The following is a 24,881-nucleotide window of genomic DNA, read 5'->3' on the forward strand; positions in this document are numbered from 1 at the left end:
CTAACCATTCTGACAACTGTGAGGTGATTTCTCATTGTGGTTTTGCTTTGCATTTGCCTGATGATGAGTGATATTGAATATCTTTTCATGTGTCTGTTGGTCATCTGTATTCTTCTTTGGAAAAATGTCTATTTACATTCTCTGCCCATTTTTACTCAGATTATTTGGTGGGTTTTTTTTGTTTGTTTTTTTTTTTTTTGGTGTTGAACTATATGAGTTTTCAGTACATTTTGGATAATAGCCCCTTATCAGGTATATCACTTGCAAATATCTTCTCCTATTCAGTAGGTTGCCTTTTCATTTTGTTAGTTTCCTTCACTGTACAAAAGCTTTTTAGGTTGATGTAATCCCAATTGTTTATTTTTGCTTTTGTTGCTCTTGCCTGAGGAGACAATGAAGAAAATATTGCTAAGACTGTTATCCAAGAGTTTACTGCTGGTTTTCTTTTAGGAGTTTTACAGTTTCAGGTCTTACATGTCAGTTTTTGATTCATCTTGAGTTTATTTTTATAGGTAGTATGAGAATGTGGTCTGGTTTCACTCTTGAGTGTAGCTGTCCAGCCTTCCCAGCACCGTTTATTGAAGAGACTGTCTTTTCTCCACTGTACACTCTTGCCTCTTTTCTATAGATTAATTGACCATATATGTGTGTGTTTATTTCTGGGCTGTCTGTTCTGTTCCACTGCTCTCTGTGTCTATTTTTGTGCCAGTACCATACACTTTTGATTACTATAGCTTTGTAGTATAGTCTGAAATCTGGGAGCGTGATACCTCCAGCTTTGTTCTTTTTTATCGAGATTGCTCTGGCCATTCGGGTTCTTTTGTGACTTCATATGAATTTTAGGATTATTTGTTCTAGTTATGTGATAGCATTTTGATAGGAATTGCACTGAACCTGTAGATTGCTTTGGGTAGTATGGACATTTTATCAACATTAAACATTAAACACCTGAGCATTGTGTACCTCTCCATTTATTTGTGTCATCTGCTATTTCTTTCATCCGTGTCTTATAGTTTTCAGAGTACAGGTCTTTCACCTTCTTGGTGAAATTTATTCCTAGGTATTTCTGCTTATTACTGAATCCAAATGGGTGGGGTCTACCAAAGGGCCTGGATACAGGAAGGCATGATAAAATGGGGGTATCACTGTAATCAGTCTACCACCCTACCCCACCGGGGCTGTTGTGGGGATTAAAATGAGGCTTTTACGTGGAAAATGCCTAGCACAGTGCCTGGCTGGTTTGCGAGCTCTCCATTAAGTGCTAAGCCTTCTTAGTATTTCGTGAGCCTAGAACCTGAGGCTTAGATGTGTCAGCCAGCTTGCTTAAGGTATGGCCCCCATTAACCAGTGAGGGTTTGAGTCCTGTTTCTGACTCTTTCCAGGGACTGAGCTCTTGGCCACTACGCTCTGCTGCTCCAGCCATGCAGACAGGTAGGGAAGTCAGAACCTCATCCACAGTCAATGAGGTCGGTCTGCAGAGGGACCGTCACTCAGGCTCAGGTCTGCGGCAGACCTGGAGCCCTTCACTTGCTTCAGTCACAGTCAGCCATGTTGCCTGGGCGCTGGGCTTGGGTACTGTGTTTGTCGTCATTCTGAAATGCCACGGTGGGAAGAAAATATTTGTTTTGGTGTCCTCTTGTAGCACTAACAATTTTCCGCTTGCGTTTTTCTGTTGTCTGGCTCAGCTGAATAGCAGTTTTCATCTTTGCTCTGTGTTATCATGTACACAGAACCGCTGTTGGGAGCTAACAGTGTGCTTGCTTAGTCATTATTCTGGGAAGGGGTGCCAACCAGTCAATAGCCTTTATTTTTATATGACTCTGTCCCCTGCGAATGCAGACATGATGCACTCACTCAGGCACCTGTCACTTCTGGAGGTAGGCAACGCAAAAGTGGCGGTGGCCCCTGGGGCCACGGCACCAGTCCTGACTTCTTTCTTTGTCAGCGCCCGGGAGCTGAGTTAGCCTCCCTGAGTGATTCACTGTGATACAGTCTGTGGCAGATTTTATGGTTTTTACCAACTCAAAGGAGAAAGCAAATAGCATGGGAGAGGTGCCAGGATCGGCAAAACTTCTTAGGAAGAGAGAAGAAAAGATAGATTCCAGGAAATGCAGGGGAACAGACTTGACAATGAACCCAGCAAAGTTGTGGGGAGAATGAAAAATCTTTCTGGGAGCCCATGGTGGTTGCAAAGATCAGGCGGGCTCTATGTGGGGTCTGTTGTGGGACCACTGTGCAGAGGTGGGGAGTTCTTAGGGTGGGGCTGAGCATGTGGTTAGTATCATCTGACCAGCTTAGAGGGGTACCAGGCTAGTCATGGGGGCTAGAAAATGGAACCAAGGCAAGATAGTTTGCAACCAGTGGAAGGAACTGGGAAGTCTTTGGCAATAGAGCTCTTGATGTCAAGAGCTCCAAGAGATGTCAAGGTAAGTTCATGATCTAGTCCACCCATTGATTCAACAAATTCTCGATGAACTGGAGTCGTATGCCAGGCACTGCTCTAGACCTTGAGGCTCTGTGCTGAGCAAGATACAGTTCCTGCCCTCAGGGAAGTTATGTTGTTGTGGGAAGTAAAGATGTAAAAAAAGATGCTGTGTGGTAGTGGTTAATACCATGAAGAAAATAAACACTTTAAGTGGGCACAACCGAACAGGAAGGGATGGATTGAAATTAAGGCTTAAACACGAGGTTAATAAACAGAGAAATGGATTGATCTGAGTTCTGAGAATGTCCTAACTCTGCAGGCGTGCAGTTTTCTAGAACAAACAAGAGCAAATGAATCTTGTTTTCTTGGGAGTGGAGGGGGCAGGTAGGAAGACCCTTGATCAGGGACTTGTAACTGTGCGATGAATCTTGATTGCAGAGAGGTGCTTGATAAAGGCTGTCTTGGAGAAGTCGAGATGGGCCGATAGTGACTGGATTGATTTATTCCCCCAAAGTGTTGAGCCAGGATTACTGTCAGGCTGCGGGGAGGGTCTCCGGCAGTGTCTCCAAGGCTTGGCCCTGGGCTTGTTCCCTTCAACATTTCTATCCATAAATTGGCGAAAGACCCAAAAGACGTGCTCATCAGACATGCAGCTGAAATGGAGCTGTCAGGGACAGCTAATGCCATGGATGACAGACCCAGGATTCACCGCAATGATCCTCCACAGGCTGGAGTGATGGAATGAAACTAGCAATGGCCCTGATCGCACTCAGATTGGGGAACGAAGCCCAGCCATGGAGTAGGAGTCCTTGCTGGATAACTGACCCTGGAAAGGAAGCCGGATGCGGTAGGAGGAGGCAGCAAAGGCAGCCAGACCCACTGGCATCCCCACCCTTTCTAGGTGACAAGGTCCTTGGCCTCTTTCAGGCTTAATTTTTCCCATTCATAAAGTGGGGATGATGCTGTTTATTGCCCAGGAATGTGGAGAGGATTAAATTCAAGCATGTACGTGGATGCCTGGCTTCCTGTCTGTTCTGTAGCGGATTTATGACAGACGCAAGGGAAATAGGGGTTTGTGGAGGCCCATGGGAAGCCTCGGTGCCCGGGGGCAGCCTTTCAGGGGTACGTGGAAGGCCCACAGCCAGAGTGGAGCCTTTCAGGGGTACATGGAGGGCCCACAACAGAGTGGGTCCTCCATTCTTGGCACTGTGCCGTCCCTTCTGGGGATGCCAGCTTCCTAAGAGGTCTGTGACTGCTGTGATGTATCCAGAGTAAGGATAGGGGTTCATACTCAGTTTCTGCCTGTATTCTGAGGGTGGGTTTTGATTCAGGGACCCCAAGGTCCTGAGGGTCTTGTAGAATCTGCCTCGACTTCTCCTTAGAGTTGGCCTTAAGTAAGTGGTGAGACTTTTTTCTATGTGTATCTATGTCTAACACTTGTATTAAAAAAAAAAAAAAACAGCCAAAAGTAGAGCAAATAGCACGTGATGAACCCATGTACCTATCAGTCACCCAGTTTTAGTGATGGCCAATGTGAGGCCATCTTGTTTCATCTATGACCCTGCCATCTTCCCCTCCAACCCTGCTGGATTAAGTTTAAAGCGAATCTTAAACATAATTTTATCTGTAAACACTTTGTATGTATCTCTAAGAGATAAGGACTCAGTTTTTTTTTTAAGCATAAACCACAATACCATTATCACAATGTTTTAAAATTGATATCATTGTAATAGGTCTTTCTAGAAAATCTATTGGTATATAGCTTGCTTTGTAGAGGGGAGAGTCAAAAAGTGGTCCTTTAAATGTCTGGTGTCTGTGACTCAGGACTCACCTGTTCCCTTTGAGGATGATGATGAAGAAGAAGAAGGGGGTCTAAAACCCAGATTGGTAGCCTCTTTTATTCTGATTGTTCCCAGGGACACAGCAGTGAGAGTGGGGCCTATTTATAGACAAAGTCTAGACATGGGACGGAGGAAAGGAAGAGAATGGGAGAGGGCAGAGAGGAGGGGGGAAGAGAGCATGGAAGGATCAAGAAAGCCTGAATGGAAGATGGCCCAGACTCCCTGCAGCCACACCACCTTCCTGAGCTCCCAGGACCCTCCCACTGCAGCCAGCGCCGGGCACCTCACCACGTTCTCAGACCTATGCCATTACTGCCGGTACAGGTGTCACGCCCGTGCTACAGGGGAGGCCTGGAGGTTCTGGGCTCTGGCATGAAATAGACACTAGCACCCTATTGAGACCCAGACCCATTTGGCCAAGAGTCTGCTTTTTCCTGGCACCTCTCTCTGCTTCTAAGTCTGCTGAGGCTGCGTGCACAGCTGGTGACCGGGGGCATGGCTGTCTCGGTTGTTAGAATAGTGAGGCACTCCCATATCTTCAGCTCTTCCCAATGTTTCCCATTTACCCTGGCCACCCAGCAACCTTGCTACACCCCTCTGGGCCTCATCAGGGCCTGGCAACGAAGGGGGTAATACCTGGCACAGAGGAAGCCTCTGGGACTGTAGCCTATGTCCATTCTGATTGGCTGTCAAATGCAGTGACTTTCCCCCTGGTTCTGTGTGTGGGAACATGCGAGACATTTTGTGCCTGCACGTGTGTATGCGTCAAATACACCCACACGTGCGTGCATTTGCTCTTGCACACGGGTGAGCGTGCATGTGCTCATATACAAAGAACATTACCAGGAAGCCACATCCCTGCTGGGAACATTCATAGTCCCTGTTTGTGGGACTCACTGAGCCCCCGGGATGAACTGTGAGAGTAGGGGTGTGCTCCAGATGTCCCCATTGGCAGAGCTCCATTCATGAGGCATTTTCATTCCCACCCCCCCATTGCCCCTTCATTGTCTTCACCTCCCAGGAGAGAGCACTGAGAAGTTTTCAGAATGCTCTTTCTAGAGCACCTCATCCACTTCTTATGGGAGCCCACCAAATATGGATAGCAGATGGTTTTAAGCTAGGTAGTCATGGTCCTTCTGGGAGTGCCAGGGAGGAAGATGCCCCCTTGCCAAAGATGCTTGTGCGGCAGGCTGGGCCACAAGCCAGGCCAACAGGATTGCCATCCTCTTGTGTGAGGTGCAGGTAGGGGCCAGTGTGTAGGTACAGGGAGATGCATGTGAATCAGTGCACGGACCAAGCAACTGCAGCTGCCCACGGGAAGTTGGGCTCAGCCCAGAGACTGTGATCTGATTGGAGGGCCATGCCAACCGGGGGGGGGGGGGGGGGGGAAACATGGGTAGCCACGGGGCAGCAGTATGGACTCCAGGATCCAGAGCCCAACCAAGCTGACACAGGTGTAGACACCCTCGTGTCACCCTTACTCTGTGCCAGACGCTGTCCACGGTGCTTTGTACATCTATGATATTTCTGTTAACCAGATGAGGAGACAGGGTGTCAAGATGCTAAGCAACCTACCCAAGGTCCCAGCGGGGAAGTGAGGGAGGCAGGGCATGAGTCCAGCTGTCCACTCCACAGTCCCTTCCCTCCCCCTGCCACGGGGCAGTGAGTCTTGGGCTTCCTGGCGCTCAGCCCCAGCACTCTGGCCTCTACGCTCAGAGCTGTCGGCTCACTCCTGACCCCTGTGCAGCTGGTCTTTCCTTGTTTCAGGTCCTGGGCACAAGCGAACAGGAAGGGCTGGATTGAAATTAAGGCTCAGCTCACTCAGCAAGACATAGTATCTGGAGAGGACCCAGGTGTCCCGATTCCCAGAACTGTGCTCTCGGTGCTGGCATGTGTAGAAACCTCTTGGGAACCCACTGTTTGTCCATTTTCTGTCTTGAGAAAACAGTAGGTTTCTTTGGCCTGGAGACATGTTTTCTTCCTCCCCCTTCCCTGGGGCCTGGGCCCTGCCACGGAGCCACCCCTAGTGAGCTGGCACTAAAGCTGCCTGTCTTTCTGACCCGTTTGCAGAGCTCTGGAGCTCAGCTGTGATAAAGATGAGATCTCCCTGTTGGTGGAGCAGGAGTTCTTAAGCCTGACCAAAGAGCACCTCATTTTGGTCACAGAGAGCTCGGAGGAGCTGGAGGCCCCCGGCACCTCTCCCGAGGGACCCAGACAGCTGGCTCCCTGCCTTCTCATACCTCCTCCGGTGGCGGACAGCAGTGAGTACCCGGGGACCTCCATCATTGCTGGTGATACGCTTCTTGAGCCGAAGGTGGCCATGTCTGTCATCAGCAGCCGGCCGGACTGTGATTCTGTCATGTCTACTGTCACGGGAATTCTGCGTGCTGCTAAGGTCAAGAGTGTCAAGGGGACAGAAGATGGGGGCCACAGCCTGGGTGCCTCTAACTCAGAGATCGGCAAGCTCCTGGCTCAGTTCCCATTCAAGTCCACAGAAACGTCCAAGGCTCCTGACAACAAGATGGTGTTGGAGGAGACAAGGGTCATCAAGGACTTCTTGCAGAACAGCATGTTCGGTGGCCCAGGTCCCAGGGAGCCCATGGGGCTGGGCCCATTCCTACTGCTACCGCCTCCGCCTCTGTCTGCACCCCCTGAGAAGCTCCCTGAGCTCCCTCCTCAGAAGAGGCAGCTCCCAGTGTTTGCGAAGATCTGCTCCAAGCCCGAGGCTGACTCTGCTATGGAGGGGCACCTCTTGACGGGTGAGTGGGCCTGGGAGCAGGGCCAGTAGATGAGCCTGCAGGGAGGGACTTACCAGCAAGCCAATCAGGGTTGCAGCAGGTGCAGATGGCATCTCTGTGCAGAGTGGGGGGGCAGTGGTCTCTCTGGTGGGTGCGGGCCCCAGGTGCAGCCTGCTTTTTGCACCCACAGGCCCCCTCTGCTGGAGGCCCGTGTATGGGGCACAGCTTGTCTAAGCAAACGTGGTGGCCTTGATCCCAGCGCACTTTGAGGGGAGATAGAGGCACATTTGGTAACGGGTTCATTTTTTGAATCCAGGTACTCAAAGTACGTTGAGGGAAGCGTTTACCCCAGCTGTCACTGCAGCATGGGGGCCTTAAGCCAGATAGGAGGGAAATTTGATTAGCAGACAGTGTCATCTGGCTTCCGATAAAGGTACCTGTTCTGACCATGAGGACTGGTCCTCGCTCTGGGCCCTGGGAGTGAATGTGCAAACCTTCCACGTTTAGTTCAGACTCTTGGCTCTGGACTTGTTCCCTGGGACTGTTCCCCCCCCATCCCACTCCCAGGTTCTGCATCTTGTGCCCCTTCTGATCCAGCCACTCAGACTGGACGATTCCAAGGCAGACTGATGGCAGTGGCATCTGCCCACAGCCAGCAGTTACTAGGAGAGTTGACCATACCCCTGTCAACCAAAAGAAAAATTACCCCCAGGCTGTGAGCGTGGATGGAGAGCTGAGATCCCTGTGTTGGGAAGGCTCAGATCCCTCTCCTTAAGAAAATAGGTGCGTGTTCTGTGTTCTGGAGCATTATCGGAAGGCTGAGAAATCAGAGCTGGGGACAGCAAGCTGGACTCTGGGTCCTAGGAAGAGTCTCTGGGAGCCAGTGGCCTCTTTGGAGCCATGGGCTGTGCGTGTGAGGGTGGAACCCTGCCCGGAGGGTGGGACTTTCCTGCCATCTCCTTCTCCAGAAAGGATGTATGGATAGCTCCCTGACGGATGGGGCCGCTGGGTTGGAGGTAGTCCTTTCCCACCCACCGTGCCCGCTACCTGTGTGTGTCTGTGTGTATAGATGTGTGGGCACAGGTGTGCCAAAGGGAACTTTACAGATGTGAGTATGGTTGCTAGAAAAAATGCGGGTGTGAGTGCATCTGAATGTGTGTGTCTTGTGTGCGTAGTTGTGTACGTGTGAGTGAGGCGGAGGAATGACAGGCAGGAGTGTGTGTGTATGTGTGTCTGTCTGTCTGTGTACACAGATGTTAGAAGAGGGAGCTTTGGAGCCGAGTGAGTGGCAAGTGTGTTCAAGGCGATGGGAGGTGGGTGAGAGACTGCAGGTGTGTGGGTCTCTGGGGAAAGGGCTATTATTAGTGGGTACCGTTATTTCAGCACACTGGCTGGGGGCTAAACTTGGCAACCAGAGAAACTCTTGGAAGAGACTCTAGGGACATGTTTTGCTAAAAATGTCATTTTCTCCTAAATTGGCTCAGACTATAGCACTCTTTCCTTGGCTGGGATGGCACTAGGAGGGCAGGCCCAGTTCTGTCCACACTCAGCCACAGGCCACTGGACTGTGGTGGGGGCAAGAGCTGGTAGGATCAGATCCACTCTCAACAGGTGACAGGGAGCTCAGGTCCTCCGATCCAGCCACTACGGGAATGATCTGAGGGCACCTGCTGTTTGTCCAGGGCCGTTTCCCAGCCAAGCTCCAGGGAGACCTGCAAAACCTCCAGGTTGGGGTAGGAGTGGGGAACACTACTCCAACCAGACAATGCCTTAAAAACAAACAAACCCCCATGTATATAATTTCAACCATAGCTAATTATGTTTGAAGAATGAGTTCCTTTTGCTCAAAAGGAAATACAGGTGTGGAGGGTTCCACAATGGTCCAGGCAGCATCCTCACGCTGGCAGTCCACTCAGTCTATTTGGCAGGAGACCTGAGCCTGGCCCCATCCCCATGCAGGGACTCATCGTGTCTCCCTGACACCCTCTCCCGCAGTGCCACCTTTCCAGACTCCTGCATGCAAGGCCTCACTGAAGGCCCACTTCCTTCCGGAAACCCTCTGACCATCTCAGATAGAAGCCGTCTCAGCCACCCTCTTCTCCCACTGTGTCCCTCTGTCACCTCACGGTCCCCATCTGTCTTGTCCTGGAGCTATTTCTGGGTCTGTCTCTCTCTCCCTCCTTGTTGTGAGCTCCTGCAGGGCTGAGTCTAGCTCTGACTCATCACAGTGTCCTCAGGACTCAGGTCAGGGCCCGGCACTGACGGGCGGGCTGCATTGCCCATGTGCGAGCGGCACAGCAGGAGCAGAGTCCATGGTGAGGGGCTGGACCTCGGTGCAGACCATGTGCTCTGCAGGAATGTGTGTCTCCCCCACTAAACCAGGGGCCCCCTGAAGGCAGCTTTGTATCCAGGGTTGGCACTGTGGATGAATAGAGAGAAGAGAGGGAAAAAAAGAGGGAGTGAGAAAAGAAAAAAGATAGGAATGAAAGGAGGGAAAAAGGAAGGAAGGGGAAGGAGGAAAATAAAAGAAGAGAAGAAAAGAAAGGTAATTGGGAAGAAGGAAGTTTGGATGGAAGAAAGGGAGAATGGATGGATGGAAGGGAGGAAGGTACAAATGGAGGGTGGATGGATCCATGTATGCATGCATGAGAGGGGAAGATTGGAATGGGCAATGGTCCACAAAGGCTCCAGGGAGCAGAGTAGGACTGGGTTGGGCTGGCAGAGAGGACCCAGAGTGCTTTGAGTCCCAGGTGTGTGCTAGGGAGGACCTGTCACTTTGTCCACAAGAGGGTTCTCCCAGCATCCAGCACTTGGCCTTCCAGAGCCATTGACCCAGTTTCTCTCCTGCTGTAGAATGGAACCCTAGCACCAAGGATCCAACCAAGGGTCGAGAGAGCCTCTTTCTCAGTCAGTGGCCCCAGAGCCGGAAGGACACCGGTGGTGAGGAGAGTTGCAGTGACCCAATAGGCTCCATGTCCATGGCCCTGCCATCCACGAAGTCTGTATGGCCAGCCGAGAAGAACCTGCTCTATGAGTTTCTTGGGGCCACCAAAAACTCCAGCGGGCAGCTGAAGCTTCGCAGCAAAATGGAGGTGGACGGGCTGGAGCTGAAACGTGAGTTGAGCGTGCCCAGGGGAGCATCTGTAGAGGAAGGGAATCCAGAAACTCTGCCGCCAAATGGCTGCCTTTGAGTCACTGTCTTTCTCTGGGTGTCAGTTTCTAAACTCATAAAATGGGGAAATGACTTTCTCCTACGTCCCTCATCAGGAATACAACTACTAGGGAAATACAGGTGGCTTTCAGGGTCCCATGGGCATCATTAGTGGTCAATTTGAATACAACTCGAAGCCAGGGTGCCTCATATGCCCTCAAGTTGCTCAAGCCCAAGAAAAATCCATGCTTCCTATTATTTCTACATTGAGATTATTCGTGTCCCTGCTTTCTCTCCTTACAACTGTTTCAGTCAGAACTCCTTTCCCAAAAAAGATGCCCATAAGGGGAAACTGAGGTCCCAGCTCTGACTCTGTGATAAGCTCACAGGACGTATTATAGAAGGAGAGAACCTAGGATTTATATCCCAGAACAACTCAACCAAATCTCATTCATTCAGACTAACTTGGGGTCGTACCATATTAGTTAAATAATGTTTGAGATTTTTAAAAAGTGATTCCAATATAGGTACAATAACCTATATAAGGTTCTCGGTGTTGCCAAGTACATGTCCCAGGGGACTGCTTTAATAACTTGGTAAGAATGAATTCCAACGACATAGCAATTGTTGGTATAAAACTGGATTTTTGTAAAGCACTTGAAAGAATTTGGTTTTGTACCTAGGTGAAATATAGCCATAGCAACCTGGGTTATTGTTTTTTCTTGCTAAACCATCTCCTTTACTAGTGAATGATGGAGAAAGAGCTCTAAGCCAGACCATGCTGGGATTCTCACTTCTTCCAAATTGGCCAGGTGTGTGCTAACGATGTTTTTCTGTAGTTGGAAAGTCACCCAAACTTTGAAGAACCCGAGTCTTGGAGCTTAAAAGACCTGACATCTGAGAGTGTTAATCCTGGGGGAGTCACGGTGCTGAGGGTGTCCTGGCCTCTTTCTTCTCCAATCCCTGAAATACTCTACCTCTCCTGTGACTTGCAGTTAACCCACCTGTGACAGTGGCCGACGAGAACAACCTCAAGTACACAGGGAATGTATTCACCCCACGCTTTGCCACAGCCTGGACCTCAGCAACCTTGAACCAGCCACTGTGGCTCAACCTCAACTATCCACCTCCGCCCGTGTTCACAAATCACTCCACCTTCCCACAGTATCAGGTGAGTGAGTGGGTCTGGCTGTCCAGCTTCCAGCCATGGAGAAGCTGTGGCTTATGGGGAGCCTGATTCACAAAGAGGCTTTAGACTTGTTATTCTCTTCATTGCAGCCACATCAGACCAACTGTGTGGTGTATACACACACACACACACACACACACACACACACACACACACACTTCTAAATTTTCCATTGTCTGAATTCCAGTTCACTCTATGCTGTGTATTCCAGATCTGCTTTGCTAGTTTTGGCCGTTTAAGTGCTTAGCCTCCCAGCATAGGATGATGGTGTGGTCCCAGCTTCCCACCCACCTGCTAGTGCTTCCTTGTTACCTGGATGGTATGTGTCCTATAGAGTACTCAGGACAGTCCGGGTTTAGGACTTTTGTCCCGGCATAATTATTAAAAGCACGCCCTTTCACTCTCAAGTGCCCTGGTGTGGACGCCAAATTGTATGGCCACCTTATTTCAACGACATCTGAGTGGTCTTAGCTTGTACCAGTGAAGGTGGCCTGGCATACACATTTTCAGTCTTGGGTTCATAGCCTAATAGCCTAAAGGGAATTAGTGACCAGAAACACATGTAGCAGGATTGGAAATTTTACTCACAGAACATACTTATGCAGGAAAATGTAGTTTCTTTAGTTTGTCTATTTAAGTCAATTTCCCTTAAGAGTTGCTGCCCACTGGGCAGAAGGAAGAAAAAAAATCAAATCAATGTCCACTCTGGTTTAAACTTGAGTTCAATTCAGTAGCTTAAATAGTCCCTTTAGGTAGTGCTCAGCTTCTCCAGGAAAGGCGCTCAGTGTCTAGGATTACTTAGTCTTCTGGCCCCCCGCCCCAGCACCTCTCCAGAGCGGCACGTGGGTGTACTGGAGGGACATGCCAACTAGTAACAGTCAGGTCCTTGGGAACCTGCTGCCCAGCCTGGCCCAGCAAAGCATGGAGAGAGCAAATAGAGAAGACAAGACACCTGAAAGTCATCTTGTCCTCTCTCTGTGTCCCTTCCCCTTCCACTTCTCCTTGGCTCCCTGTGTCATTCCCTCTTTTATAGCAGAGCAGCAAGCCTTATGGCTTAGATGTCCCCTGAGCAGAAGGCAGATCTTCTCTGCCCCATATAAAGCCTCTCTGGGCCGGTGCACCAGCCTTAGCCCCAGAATCTTAAACAGAAGCTAAGCTTTCTTTCCCTTTGATGTTTTGCTTTCAAGCCTTTTTTTGTTTGTTTGTTTGCTAAAGAGGACAAGGGCCCGCCCTCTCCTCCTGAATTCCAGTTCACTCACTTACGACATCTGAGTCATCGAAAGCCTCACACTCGGGTCCCATATCTGGATCCTCCTTACATCAGTGTTGAGAGAAGTGCCCGCATGCCCTCCTCCACTCACCGACCCCTTCTCCAGTACTCTTCACCCTTGCATGTTTGTGTTTGCTTGTTTACTCTTCAGGCATTTATTCACCGACTCACCGATGTGTTCATTTTTATTTATGTGTTTACTCATTCATTTAAGTAATTCAAAAACCTTTGCTCGACACTGACTAGAGGCCAAGCATTGGCCAGGCGAGGGCATTCGAAGATGACAGACAAGCTCACAGTCCAGCACACGTCAGGAACAAATCAAAGAACAGCCCTGTGTGCACACCCCACCTCTGAAAGAAGCAGCTGCATACTTTTATGCAGTGTAAACCGATCCAATCTAAGTGCACTCACGTCTCGGCATATAAAGCTGATTCATGATGGCTTGCTTTATAAAGAGGAGATAGCAGCTCCTTGCTACGACACCCGCTTCTGACCTGACTTTTTGGAGGGAGGAGATTCGAACGTACCTGAGCACAGAGACCCTTTGTTTTCAGAGATGCCAGTGTTTGCAGGGCAGGGCTGCTTCCACGGCTTCCTGGCCTCGGCTGGAGACGCTCACCCTCCCAGGTAGTGATGGGGAACAGTGCAGTTTACCTTCTTCCAGCTCCTCGTGATTTCATAATGCCATCCAGCTTCAAGACAGCTCGTCAAGGGGCCTGATTTAATAGAAAGAAGGCAGGTTTTGGAATCGGCAGACTTGGGTTTAAAGGAATCTACTGCCTTCGAGCTGTGTGGCCTTGGGCAAGTTAAAGTTAGCTAAACGCTCTGAGCCCTGGTTTCCTCACTTGTGAAATGGGCTCATGATAATAAGCAGCAGCCACAACAGCAGCATACGCTTGACTCGCTTGTAAGGTTAATTGAGTTCATGGGTGAGAAAGAGCTTTGAAAAATCTAAACTGTGATACAGATGTTGGTTTTTATTATTATTCAGCCCTGGTCTTCCTAGGAAACAGGGTCAGGGAACTCCAAAGACCTGGAGGAGACACAGGGAACGGTCTATCCTAGTCTCTTTTCCTGCTTGGCGTTAGGAATAAAGATGAGGTCCCAAAGCCAATTTGCTCAGAACCCTACTGTGGAGCGATGCGGAGCGATGCAGAGCCATGAAAGACTAAGTCCACAGCACCAAGGAACTCCAGAGTGCCCTGGGCTGCTTGGCCTAAAGGAATGCTGCTCCCAGTTAAGGAGGGAGAGTGGAAAGAGGCCATGACCTCAAGCAAAGAAGAATGAGTGTTTATTTACCTTGCTTTCGATTTTCCAGAATTGCAAGTTGAACAACTAGCAACATCCTTAAAGTCAGATAGTGTGTTGCTCATGCTGATGCATGTGGCCCAGCTTCTTGAAAATCCATCCAGGATGGAGCAGGAAGGTGGCTGTTTGTCTTGCACAGGCCCGAGGGGTAGCCCGGCCCAGGCCAATGTGGAGGGGATGGTGGCCTGGGGGAGTCTGCTGTGTATAACAGAGCCGAGGCTGATGGGGAGGGAGACGGACACACAGAACGTGGCCTCGGAGCTGGCTGCCGGCTGGAACAGCCCCATCTGTCCGACTTCTCTGTCCAGGGTCAGGCCACGGCCGGGGTCACAGAGACTAGGCTGTGGTCATGGTGAAGGGGTTGCCCTGGCCGCAGGGTCTGGGATGCAGATGAAGGGGCTGGTGGAGGCGGGAGGGGCCTGACCACGGTCTGTGTCCGTTGGTTGGGAGCAGAGACCAAGGAGAGGTTCTTAGAGGATGTGTAAACTTGGGGACCTGGAAGATAGGGCCCCATGTCAGGAATTCTGGAGCCTTTGATGAGGAGCTCATGGGCTCTGAGGAAGTCATCAAGGGTACAGTGTCAGCCACCAACACTTTGATAGTTGCCACAAGCTGAGCCCAGAATGAAGGCAACATCTCAGGGTTTGGAATTTTCGGGAAAGACATACTGGCCTGAGGGGTGCTTTGAGCAGCATCTGAGGAGATGACTCTGAATTGGCAGGTAGAGGCAGTCTGAGATTAGAGGGGCCATGATCTGACGCTACCCACAGAAGCAGGGTGTCTGTGTGTGTGTGTGTGCATGTGTGTGTGCGTGTGTGTGTATACATGGATGCCTGAGGCTACCCCAGACAGAGTTTGGAATAAAGATTCCACTTTGCATTTGGCTGAACTGCCAGACACCTTCTCCAAGGGGTGGGGAGCAGTGAGAAATGCTAAAAATCCCTAACATTTGCAGAATCCTCTCTATGTGCTGGGCACTGTTCTAAGCCCTTTCGATGCACTAGCTCATTGATCTTCGGGCCAATCCTCATCATAAGGTACAGACTCAGGTGTACATGTGGCACATAGACACACAGCAGCAGGGACCCAAACTAATGCACCTGAAACACGCAGCTGCAGACACAAATGGAAGCACACGTGTTGATGTGTTTAAATAAACACAGATGCAAACTGACACACACATGCACACAGATGTACATCGATAACTCCTGTCTTGGGGCAGGAATGGGGTTTGGGGAAAGGACAAAGGGTGAAATAGCAAAAAGAATAATGTAGCTACTTTCACAGGCTTTCCAGGTTCAAACACATATAATTTTGTAGACAAGGGAAAAGAGGCTCAGAGAAGTGAAGTGATTTTCCCAAAGTCACACAGCCACCAAGGGGCAGATCTGGGATTCAAGAGGCAATCAGGTTCCTCAAGGTCTTACCTTAAATACTCACCCCAAGGGCTATGAATCCTGCCCAAGAAGGGGCTTCCTGTGTGGGGTGAGTCGTGCTTGTTTGGCCTGATGGCTGGACAGGACTAACTGGCGGGTGGGTCTGGCCGGCAGTGTGGTGGGACGGACTCGAGCAGGCTGGTGATCCAGGCATGTGAGCTGGTCTTTGGGCTGAGCGGCTACCGCTCTCTGGCTGGCTGGGAGCCCTTTTCCCCACACTGCTGAGCCTCCCCCTTCTCTCTGCAGGGCCTGTATCCACAGCGTGCAGCCAGGATGCCCTATCAGCAGGCCCTGCACCCCCAGCTGGGCTGTTACTCCCGACAGGTGAGTAGACAACCTGCCCACCTCTGTCCCAGCTCCACAAAGGCCTTCAAGTCAGAAGGACATCTGCTGCCTCGTCTTTATCCAGCTGGGCACTGGCCATATATTTCCTGGCCCGCCCTTAGCCCCAGAGAACAGGCACAGAGGCCAGTGTGCATGTGGAGACAAACCAGTGTCCCTTGGTGATAAGAGCTGGCACCTGCAGAGCCCTCACTATGTGCCAGCCGTTCTCTACAGGCTTAACCTGCATAAACTAAGGGCAGGGCGCCTGGGTGGTTCAGTCGGTTGGGCATCCGACTGCGGCTCAGGTCATGATCTCACAATTCATGAGTTCTAACCCCACATCGGGCTCTACTGTCAGCACGGAGCCCACTTTGGATCCCCTGTGCCCTTCTCTCTCTACCCCCACCCCCAGCGGCTCACACAAGCATGCTAGCTCTCTCTCAAAAATAAATAAACTTTAAAAGAGAGAGAGAAAAAAAGATAAGGGCTTTACCTGCACGAACTTCACAACTGCCCTATGAAATAGATTAAAGATGAGGACACTGAGGCACAGAGAGATTAAATAACTTGCGCAAGGTCACAAAGTTAACATACCAGTTAGCTTTTCCTGTGGCAACAGATGGCCTCAATACCTCAGAGGCTTTCAACAATAAATACTTATTTTTCACTCATAGGCCTCTGAGTTGGTTGAGCTGGGCTGGGGTTGGGTTCAAGCCTGTTTCATGTGACCTCCTTTGGGGACCAAGACATGGTAGCTTTGGCTCCTGCCACGTGGATGACCGGAGTGCCAGAGGGGTGAGCGGAAACACGTGATGCTTCCGAGCGCCTCGGCGTAGAGCCAGCACGTGGCGATGTGCGCCTACCCGCTTTCCACTGGCCAAGGAAAATCACATGGGTTTGCCCAGCATCAGTGGGGCTGGGGACTCACACCCTTCCATGTCAGTTTGTCAGTTAAAATACGAGACACCCAGTTAAACTTAAATTTCAGATAGACAGTGGGTAGAGTTTTAGTATAAGTTAGCTCCAAATATTGCATGGGCCACACCGATATTAAAAAATTATGTGCTGTTCATCTGCAATTCAGATTTAACTGGATATCTTTTTTTGTTTGTTTGCTAAATCTGGCACCCCTGCTTCCGTGGGTAGCGGATATCTGCTTAAAAATCACACGACGGCAAAATTGGGAGTTTGACCTTGGGCAGCTCAGCTTCAGAGTCCATGCTGCCAATGACCATGGTTTACTGCCTCTTGGACACAGATACACAAAAACACAGTATCAAAATAAAGCAGCAGAGACAAATGCAAACACACAGAGTCACACATGAAGATATAGTCATATGCACGCCCCCAGGCTGCACACACAAGTGTGTTCAGAGAGACTGAGAGTCTTGGGGCAGAAACGGGGGTGTGAGGAGAGAAGCTAATACTGCTCTTCATCCCCAGGCTGGTCTTGGCCCCTCACACACAGGTGGACAGACCCCCCACCCCCCGACACACACGCACTCAGACTTACACTCCTTGGCTCTCTTTTCTCCCCCCAGGGAGCCCCACCCTTTCTCTGCAAACTGCCCCCCTGACCTGAAGTATGTTGGAATGTTCCAGAGGGTAGAGAAGGGCCCATAGGTAGAGCCTACTTTATTAGCTGGGCCAGAACTGTTTCTCTAGCAGTAGGGAATCTACATCCTGAAGAAGAACAGAGAGGAGACAGTCCGGCTCACAGAATCTCAGTCAGTCACCCCCACCCCACAAACAGTGATACCAACCACCTACCTCCCACCTAGCTCCAAAGAGTTCGCACTGAGGCGACCTTCTGGGCGTGTGTGCATCTGAAAAAGTAATATAAGAACATGGTACAAAATTTTTTAAAATGTCAGAGTCACTGTTGCTGGTTCCTCAAGCATCTTTCCAGTGGTATCTATTTATACAAACATTTTGTACAGATGCTGCTTTCTGGGCACACTGTTCTAACATTAGTCTTGTCAGCAGAGTGTATCCTGGAGATAGTTCCAGGGCAGCATACGTGGCCGTTGTATGGTGTTTAGCTGTTACATGTAGTTAGGGTACCTTTCTAAAGAAAGCTTGTGGGGCGCCTGGGTGGCTCAGTCGGTTAAGCGTCCGACTCTGGCTCAGGTCATGATCTCGCGGTCCGTGAGTTCAAGCCCCGCATCGGGCTCTGTGCTGACAGCTCAGAGCCTGGAGCCTGTTTCAGATTCTGTGTCTCCCTCTCTCTGACCCTCCCCCGTTCATGCTCTGTCTCTCTCTGTCTCAAAAATAAATAAACATTAAAAAAATTAAAAAAAAAAAAAAAGCTTGTATCAGCTGTAGGACCCCTGTCTCCTCTCTCACGTCAGTTCCCTCCCAGGTCCGGGACTCCACCCACCACCCCCACCCCCAAGAAAACCAGGGGGATTTTCTGCCATTTTCTTGCAGGTGTCTGTCCTGGGAGGTGTCTTCCTGGGTTCTCTCTTTGAGCCCTTGGCCCTTTCTGACTTTCAGCTTGTCATCTTGGGGTTTTGGTGCCCATGTCCAGCATCACCCAGTCCTATGTATCCTCTGGGGGAGACATGGGGAGGGCCAGGACGGAGGAGCATACCTCCAGCCTCCAGAGGGAGCATGCGTGGAGGTGCGGTACAGCGGCATGCCTTGGGGCTTCCCACTACAACTCTGACACCTTGAAGCACTTTACTACGCAAGGTCTTAACTTCTCTGAACCCCATTTCTTCATTCCTACAGTGGGAATAGTAATGGTCCTGCCTCCCAGGGCTGTTTGGAGTTTGAGTGAGAGAATCTGTATGAAGGGCTGGGCATGCCCTAAGCACTCAATAAACCCTAGCCTTTGTGAGTTTTTTTGTTTTTTTTTTTAATTAGATAAGGATGTGCAGTGTTGGAGAGAGGGCTGTCTGTGTGCTGAATCCCTGAGCAGCTTGGACCCCAGACTCTTGCTTTCAAAGAGGAAGCCCAGAAGTTTCCCCAATTTTCCCTTCGGCACACAGGAGGATGGCTGTCCAAGAGAGAGTTTTCTGACGTTTGGAGCTGTCAGTAGTAGAACGTAGTGCTTAACATGTAATGAGCTCCCCATCACTTTAGGTGTTCAAGCAGACACTTAGTGGCCTCTTTTTTCCTCCCTCCTCTTCCTCTCTCTTTCTCTCTTGCACTCGTTCATTTACTATATGTTTATTGAGCAGTTACTGTGTGCCAGGCACTGTCTTAAGGCTGAGAAGATATCAGTAGATAAGACAGATAGGGTCCCTGGCGTGTCCGTTGGTAGGAGTCAGATCCAGGTAGTGTCTGAAACCCCACAGAGTTCCTAATTTTCTCCAGAGTGTGAGCTGAATCCCACTGCCTTTTTGTGCCCTTTCTCCCAGACTCACACTGTGCAGTACTGTAACCGCTAGCCACATGTGGCTATTTAAACTTAAGTCAATTAAAATTAAGTAAAGTTTAAAATTCAGTTCCTCATTCACAGCAGTCACATTTCAAGTAGTCAGTCAATAGCCACATGGGGCCGGCGGCTACCATACTGGGCAGTGCAGACACGGGACATCTCCATCACCTGTCACGGGCATTTCCACGGGGCAGGGCTGTCTTGCATTGGGAATCTGTTGAGATCCTGAGGTAGAGGCCAGGGACATATAAATCTCAACAGCTTTTTTTGACAGTAAAAGTAAGAGACAAGGACTTTGGGGATGGTTATTGACAGAGGAACAGGTAGGGAGGTGGGGCAGAGAATGGGAATAAAATTTATGTACTATTTATTACGTGCCAGTCTCTTTACTTATATCAGCGGACTCAGGGGAGTCCGTTGGGGGAGGGGAGCGTTTGCCCATTCTACAGACGAGGAAACTGAGGCTCAGATAAATTAAGTACCTTGCCAGTCAGACACAGCAGCTGAGCCCTGTGCTTTTGCCGTTTCAACACATTGCCTTCCACAATGAGTGAGGAACAAGGGGCTGGGGGGAGGGGGGGTGGCGCCTGGGATTAGGGTTGGGGTTAGAGCTGGGAACCGTGAGGTTTGGAAGCAGTGGGCTCTGCGGGACCCAGCCCCTCTCTCATCTCTGACCTGCAGGTGACACCGTACAATCCACAGCAGATGGGACAGCAGATTTTCCGCTCTTCCTATACCCCCCTGCTGGGCTACATCCCCTTTGTGCAGCCCAGCTATCCGTACCCTCAGAGGACACCTCCAAAGCTCTCCGCCAATCCCCGAGACCCTTCCCCCATGGCAGGAGATGGGCCACAGTACCTCGTCCCCCAGGCGTACGGGTGAGTCCTCAACTCGCACTGGGAGTCCACCTGGTACCCAGAAAGCTGCCGGGGAGGGGAGGCGAGTGCTCCGGGCCTCGCTGGTGTGTTCTTGGTACCTACGTTCCATGGTTGAGGGGAGGGAGGGGGAGGGAGGGGGAGGGAGGGGCCCTGTGCTTGTCAGGAGGCTATGTGGGTCGCGGACCGGTCCGGTGTGGAGGTGAGGCCGGTCTGGGGCCTGCCGGGCCCCTTTTCTAGGCCCGTCGGGGGGCTGGGCCCCACAGTCTGGCTGCAGAAACGTAGCTGCAGAGCTGTAGTGGATGACGATGCACTGTCTATAGCAGGTGGCAGGTTGTGAAGCATAACACACCCGCCTTTACTGTTTGCTCGGTTTACAACAGGACACGGCCAGGCGATCTTCTTACAGCTTTCTCCCCCCACTTCCTGTACCCTGAGCTCCTTCCCAGGCTAATCTCTCCAACATCCTGTTGACTTTGTAACAGGCCTGCTGAAGGGGCTTCCATTGCTTATCAGGGCTCCTCACGCTTCTCCTCCGAAGTGCCCCAAACGGCAGATGAGAAGGATTTAACCGCAAGCAGCCAACACAAACTCAACATTTTAGCCGAAAATTCCACACACATTTTACCTGCTGGTCAGCCATAAAGTTATGTTTGTTGTTTTAAGATGACAGCACGCGGCCGCTCATTCCCACCCACCAAATCTTCAACTAACATTCATGCTCAGGAAAGGGAGATGGGAAAAGTGAGGCAAGGTGGGGGCAGGCCCCGGTCTCCCGAGAGGGGCGATTTGGTCATTCAAAAGGTGTTTATTGAGGACCTCGTGTGTGCCTGGCACTGTCCTAGGCAGTGATTCCTGGAGGGAACAAGGCAAAGGTTTTCCTTCTCTCATTCCAGTGGAAGAAATAGACAATTCCGAAATAAACAAGCAGCTCACGTGTCAGGGGCCAGAGGTTAGGAGAGAGAGAATGAAGGGATGTCTCCTGAGCAGAGATCTAAATGAAATGAGGGATTATATATAGGTGATGAGCTCTCTGGGCAGAAATACAAAGCGCAGTGGCCCTGAGGTAGGAAGTGTTCCTGGAGCATAGCGCGTAGGAGAGGGAGTGGGTGGGATTGGAATCGGAGAGGATGCAGGGCCAAACTAGATAGGGCCTGGTGGGCACGGTGAGGAGTTTTAAGAGCAGTGGGAGGGGCGCCTGGGTGGCTCAGTCGGTTAAGCGACCGACTTCGGCTCAGGTCATGATCTCATGGTCTGTGAGTTCGAGCCCCACGTCGGGCTCTGTGCTGACGGCTCAGAGCCTGGAGCCTGTTTCGGATTCTGTGTCTCCCTCTCTCCGACCCTCCCCTGTTCATGCTCTGTCTCTCCCTGTCTCAAAAATAAATAAAAATGTTTAAAAAAAATTAAAAAAAAAAAAGAGCAGTGGGAAGCCATTAACGCTTTTAACTTTTGGAGGATGTATTCTAATTCTCCGTCTAAAGAAGAGGACGTTGGACAATGTATGAAGCCTGGACCACGGGCCAAGAACTGGTGCAGGGGAGCAGGATAGGAGCCCTGACAGCTGTCAGACTAAGAGGTGCTGGCGGTGTGGACTAGGGCAGAGACCGTGGGAAGGAGATAAGTGAAAAGATCTGGAGTATTTATTTTCTTGGTTGAATTGACAGGATTTGATGATGCAGGATGTGGAAGGAGGGAGAGAGAGAAGCCAAGCATGATTCTTCAGTTTTTGAATTGAACAAGTGGAAATGCCAAAATACTAAGGTCAAAATGACTCTTAAAGACGGGTCTGTCGATGCAGTTTGGTTTTGGATATGCAAAATTTGAGAGGCCCGTTACACATATGAGTGGGGCTGTTGACAGGCAGGTGGATGTGTGAGTCTGGGGCTCAAGGGAGAGGCTGGGGTTGGCAATATAAATTCGGGAGTCATTAGCATATAGATGATATTTAAAGGCACGGGGTGGGATGAGATCGCCCAGGGAGTATGTGTGCATCGAGAGGAGATGAAGCCCAAGGGCTGAGCGCTGGGCCTCCTACAGGTAGGGAGGTTGGGGAGTTGTGGAGGACGCAGCAGAGGCTCTAAGAGGGAGCGTTAGTGAGGTGGGCGAAGGAATAGGTGAGGGTGGAGTATAGGAGGCCAGGGAGGAGGTGTTTCCTGGAGGGGAGAGGGAGGGATCACAGAGCAATGTGAGCACGTGGGCTAGGATGCAGGGAGCGCCAGGCAGGGCCGTGGTGTCTGGGGTTCCCAGTCATCTGGGCGGAACAGGTCTAGGAGAGGCGGCGCTGGGCAGGAAGCATGCAGGGGCCCTGAGGGAGAGTGTAGTCCGGGTAGTCCGGGAGACAAGTAGGGTCAGGAGCAAAGAAGCGAACCAAGAGACTAAACCATATGGAGAGGGAGAGGAAGGAGCAGGTGGCTGTCAGGGAAGGAGGACCTGAGCGGTCCCCTCCCTTTGCCACATCAGTTTGCATGCATTCATCGGGGTAGGATAACCACATGGTTTATCTTCCAAACAACAATAAGTTTGAGAGTTAAAAGGAGCACAAAGAATAATCACACTGGAAATGCCAGTGTAGAGACTGTTGCAGGCAAACCAGGACAACTGGCCATGTGCAAGGCAGTTCAAGCTCCTCCTCTTCCTCCAGGAATCACTCCTGGATCACTCTAGTCCATGGGGATTACCTCTCCTCCTGGCTCTCTAATGAACGTCCTGTCCAAACCATGCCCTTGACAGTTGAACCCACTGAAAGTTCCCAACCTGAATGGCCTAGATTCATGGGGCGTGGCAATCCGATATGAGGTGTGTCCTGAGTAATTTGTTACCAGTAATTATGAAATGCTGAAGTACGGGCTATGTATGGTCTTTTTTGTAAATCAGAGTGGAATCCAGTGTATCCCTATAATATCACTTTCCATCATTTCTTTTCCAATGTGATTTTTGGAAGGGAGAAAAAAGGGTGGGGTGAGGGGGGGTTAGAGCCAGCATAATTGTTTATGAGGCATCTCCCTTGTGCCAGGTCGTGGGCTGGGCCCTGGGCATAAAGTGGCAAATAGTCCAGATAAGGTCCCTGCTCTCTTGGAATTTATTTAACGAAAGGGGAATCTAACTAACCCAAAGCCTTGCTTGCCCATGACACTGTGAGCGAGAGATCTGGATACCAGCTGAGGCATTACAAATTAATGTGGTGGCTTGTTCCCATTCCTTCTTCCCTCCCCCACCCCCTCCCTCTTCTCGTTTCATTAATTCATGGGAGGGTGTGGTGAACGTGAACGTCTTCTGTAATATGCATCTGCCCAGCTGAAAAGGGACCGAGAATCCCTGGATTAGACTAAATCTAGCCATTTGTTCCGCTGCGATTTGTACTGATCTCCGTTCCCATTCATTCCAAGTATCCTAGCAGATGGGTGAAAAAATTGCTATAGGATCCCAGAAGTGTGAGTAAATGATTCCATCTGGAGAGGTCAGGGAAGGGGTCACGGAGGAGATGGCTTCTGAACTCTCTTTTGAAGTATGAACGGGAGTGTGGTGCCGGGGAGAAAAAGCGGAAGTGTGCATATTTCTGCGCTTGGAAGGTGAGGCTCAAATGCTCTCGGCTTTTCCTTCCCTGCTGGTCTAAGCGAAGTCCCAGGCACTCAGTGACGTCTCAGCGCTTATTCCTCGCTCTGGTGTTGAAATGGAAAGCCTGATTTCGTTTGGTGTTGATAAGGGGTCAGGGAGCCCTGGGATGGTCTAGACTCCGTGGTCTCCCACTGGGACGTGGCCCTGAGTTCTGCGGTGTGGTGGCATTCCTGAAGGACACACCTGGGTCCTCTAAGGCAGGTAGAATGGCTTTAGGCCCACAGGTAGGGTGCTCAGATCCAGAGAGGCTCCCTGCTGTGTGGTCCTAGAGATTGGGGGAGCACTGGCCCCAGAGAGGCAGTCCCTTACAGGCTGCCAGGAGCTCCTTGCCTTAAGGAAGGGGCAGAAGAAGCTCTTTATTGCCCCCCAATTGGATCATTTTAATATTTTATTTTCCCAGAGCCAAAGCTTTTTTTTTTTATGCTAACGCGTTTAGCCTTCAAGCCTGTCATGATCTACCCAGTCCTTGACAGCCACAAAATTAATGTATTACTTTTTCTAATATCTCTGCTAACATCAGGAGTTTCATCATGACACTGTATTCTCTCTCTTCCAGGTTTGGCTCGACGGCTGGTGGGCCCCTGATGAATAGCCCCTATTTTTCCTCCAGTGGGAATGGCATAAATTTTTAGATGGTCTTCTCTTCTCCCCCCTCCTACTTTAGCCGTTGGATCAGGGCTAAGGGCTCTGGAATTCTGGATTCTGTAATAGCAGTGTGGCATGAAGTTGGAGAAGCCAAGGCTCCGACCAGGTCATAGAAAACAGCAAGACCAGACTCATCTGTTGACCAGCTCTCTCACACACATAGCCCCCCTCACACACACCACCCGCCACACATGCACCTCCCTCATATTCACACTCACCTGCTCAACCATCTATGCACCTGTATTTAGCTGACATGAGTGATTTTTGTTTTTGTTGTTGTTGGTAAAATAGAAATAAGACACTTAATTTTAGAACGTTTGTATTTTATGATAAAAGTGAGAGCTGCTTGAAATGGAGTGTGCCTATTTATTTTTGTGATGTTCTGTGTCCTCTCCACTGCTCATTTCTCCCACGCACGAGACACAGCATTTACCCAGAACATGACAAGAAACCACAGGCCGGAGTTCTCAAAGGGCTGCTGTCTAAATACAGGAGCCCAGGGATCATAAACTGAAGGGCTTACTCTTCTCTTCGGTGACCCACTCACTTCTCAACATCCCAACTGATGTATCTCAGGAGTGGACATAAAAGAAGGACACCCTGCTCAGGTGGCTGTTTTACAGAAAAAGTCTCTCTTGGATACAAGATGGGGAAATTTGATCTGGAAATCAATTCC

General features: G+C 50.3%; 1 protein-coding gene across 1 annotated transcript in view; it reads left to right on the forward strand.

The window, feature by feature from the left end:
• Positions 1–24,557, forward strand: part of CC1H1orf94 (chromosome C1 C1orf94 homolog) — a 36,674-nt gene extending 12,117 nt beyond the window's left edge. Inside the window, exons 2-7 of the mRNA XM_042952466.1 lie at positions 6,337–7,025; positions 9,858–10,118; positions 11,151–11,326; positions 15,608–15,685; positions 19,752–19,948; positions 24,117–24,557. Of these exons, the coding sequence (XP_042808400.1) occupies positions 6,337–7,025; positions 9,858–10,118; positions 11,151–11,326; positions 15,608–15,685; positions 19,752–19,948; positions 24,117–24,192 (1,477 nt within the window). The 3' untranslated portion in view covers positions 24,193–24,557. The remainder of the gene's footprint in view (positions 1–6,336; positions 7,026–9,857; positions 10,119–11,150; positions 11,327–15,607; positions 15,686–19,751; positions 19,949–24,116) is intronic.
• The last annotated feature ends 324 nt before the right edge of the window (positions 24,558–24,881 follow it).

Source organism: Panthera leo, chromosome C1, assembly GCF_018350215.1.
Source record: "Panthera leo isolate Ple1 chromosome C1, P.leo_Ple1_pat1.1, whole genome shotgun sequence".
NCBI lineage: Eukaryota > Metazoa > Chordata > Mammalia > Carnivora > Felidae > Panthera > Panthera leo.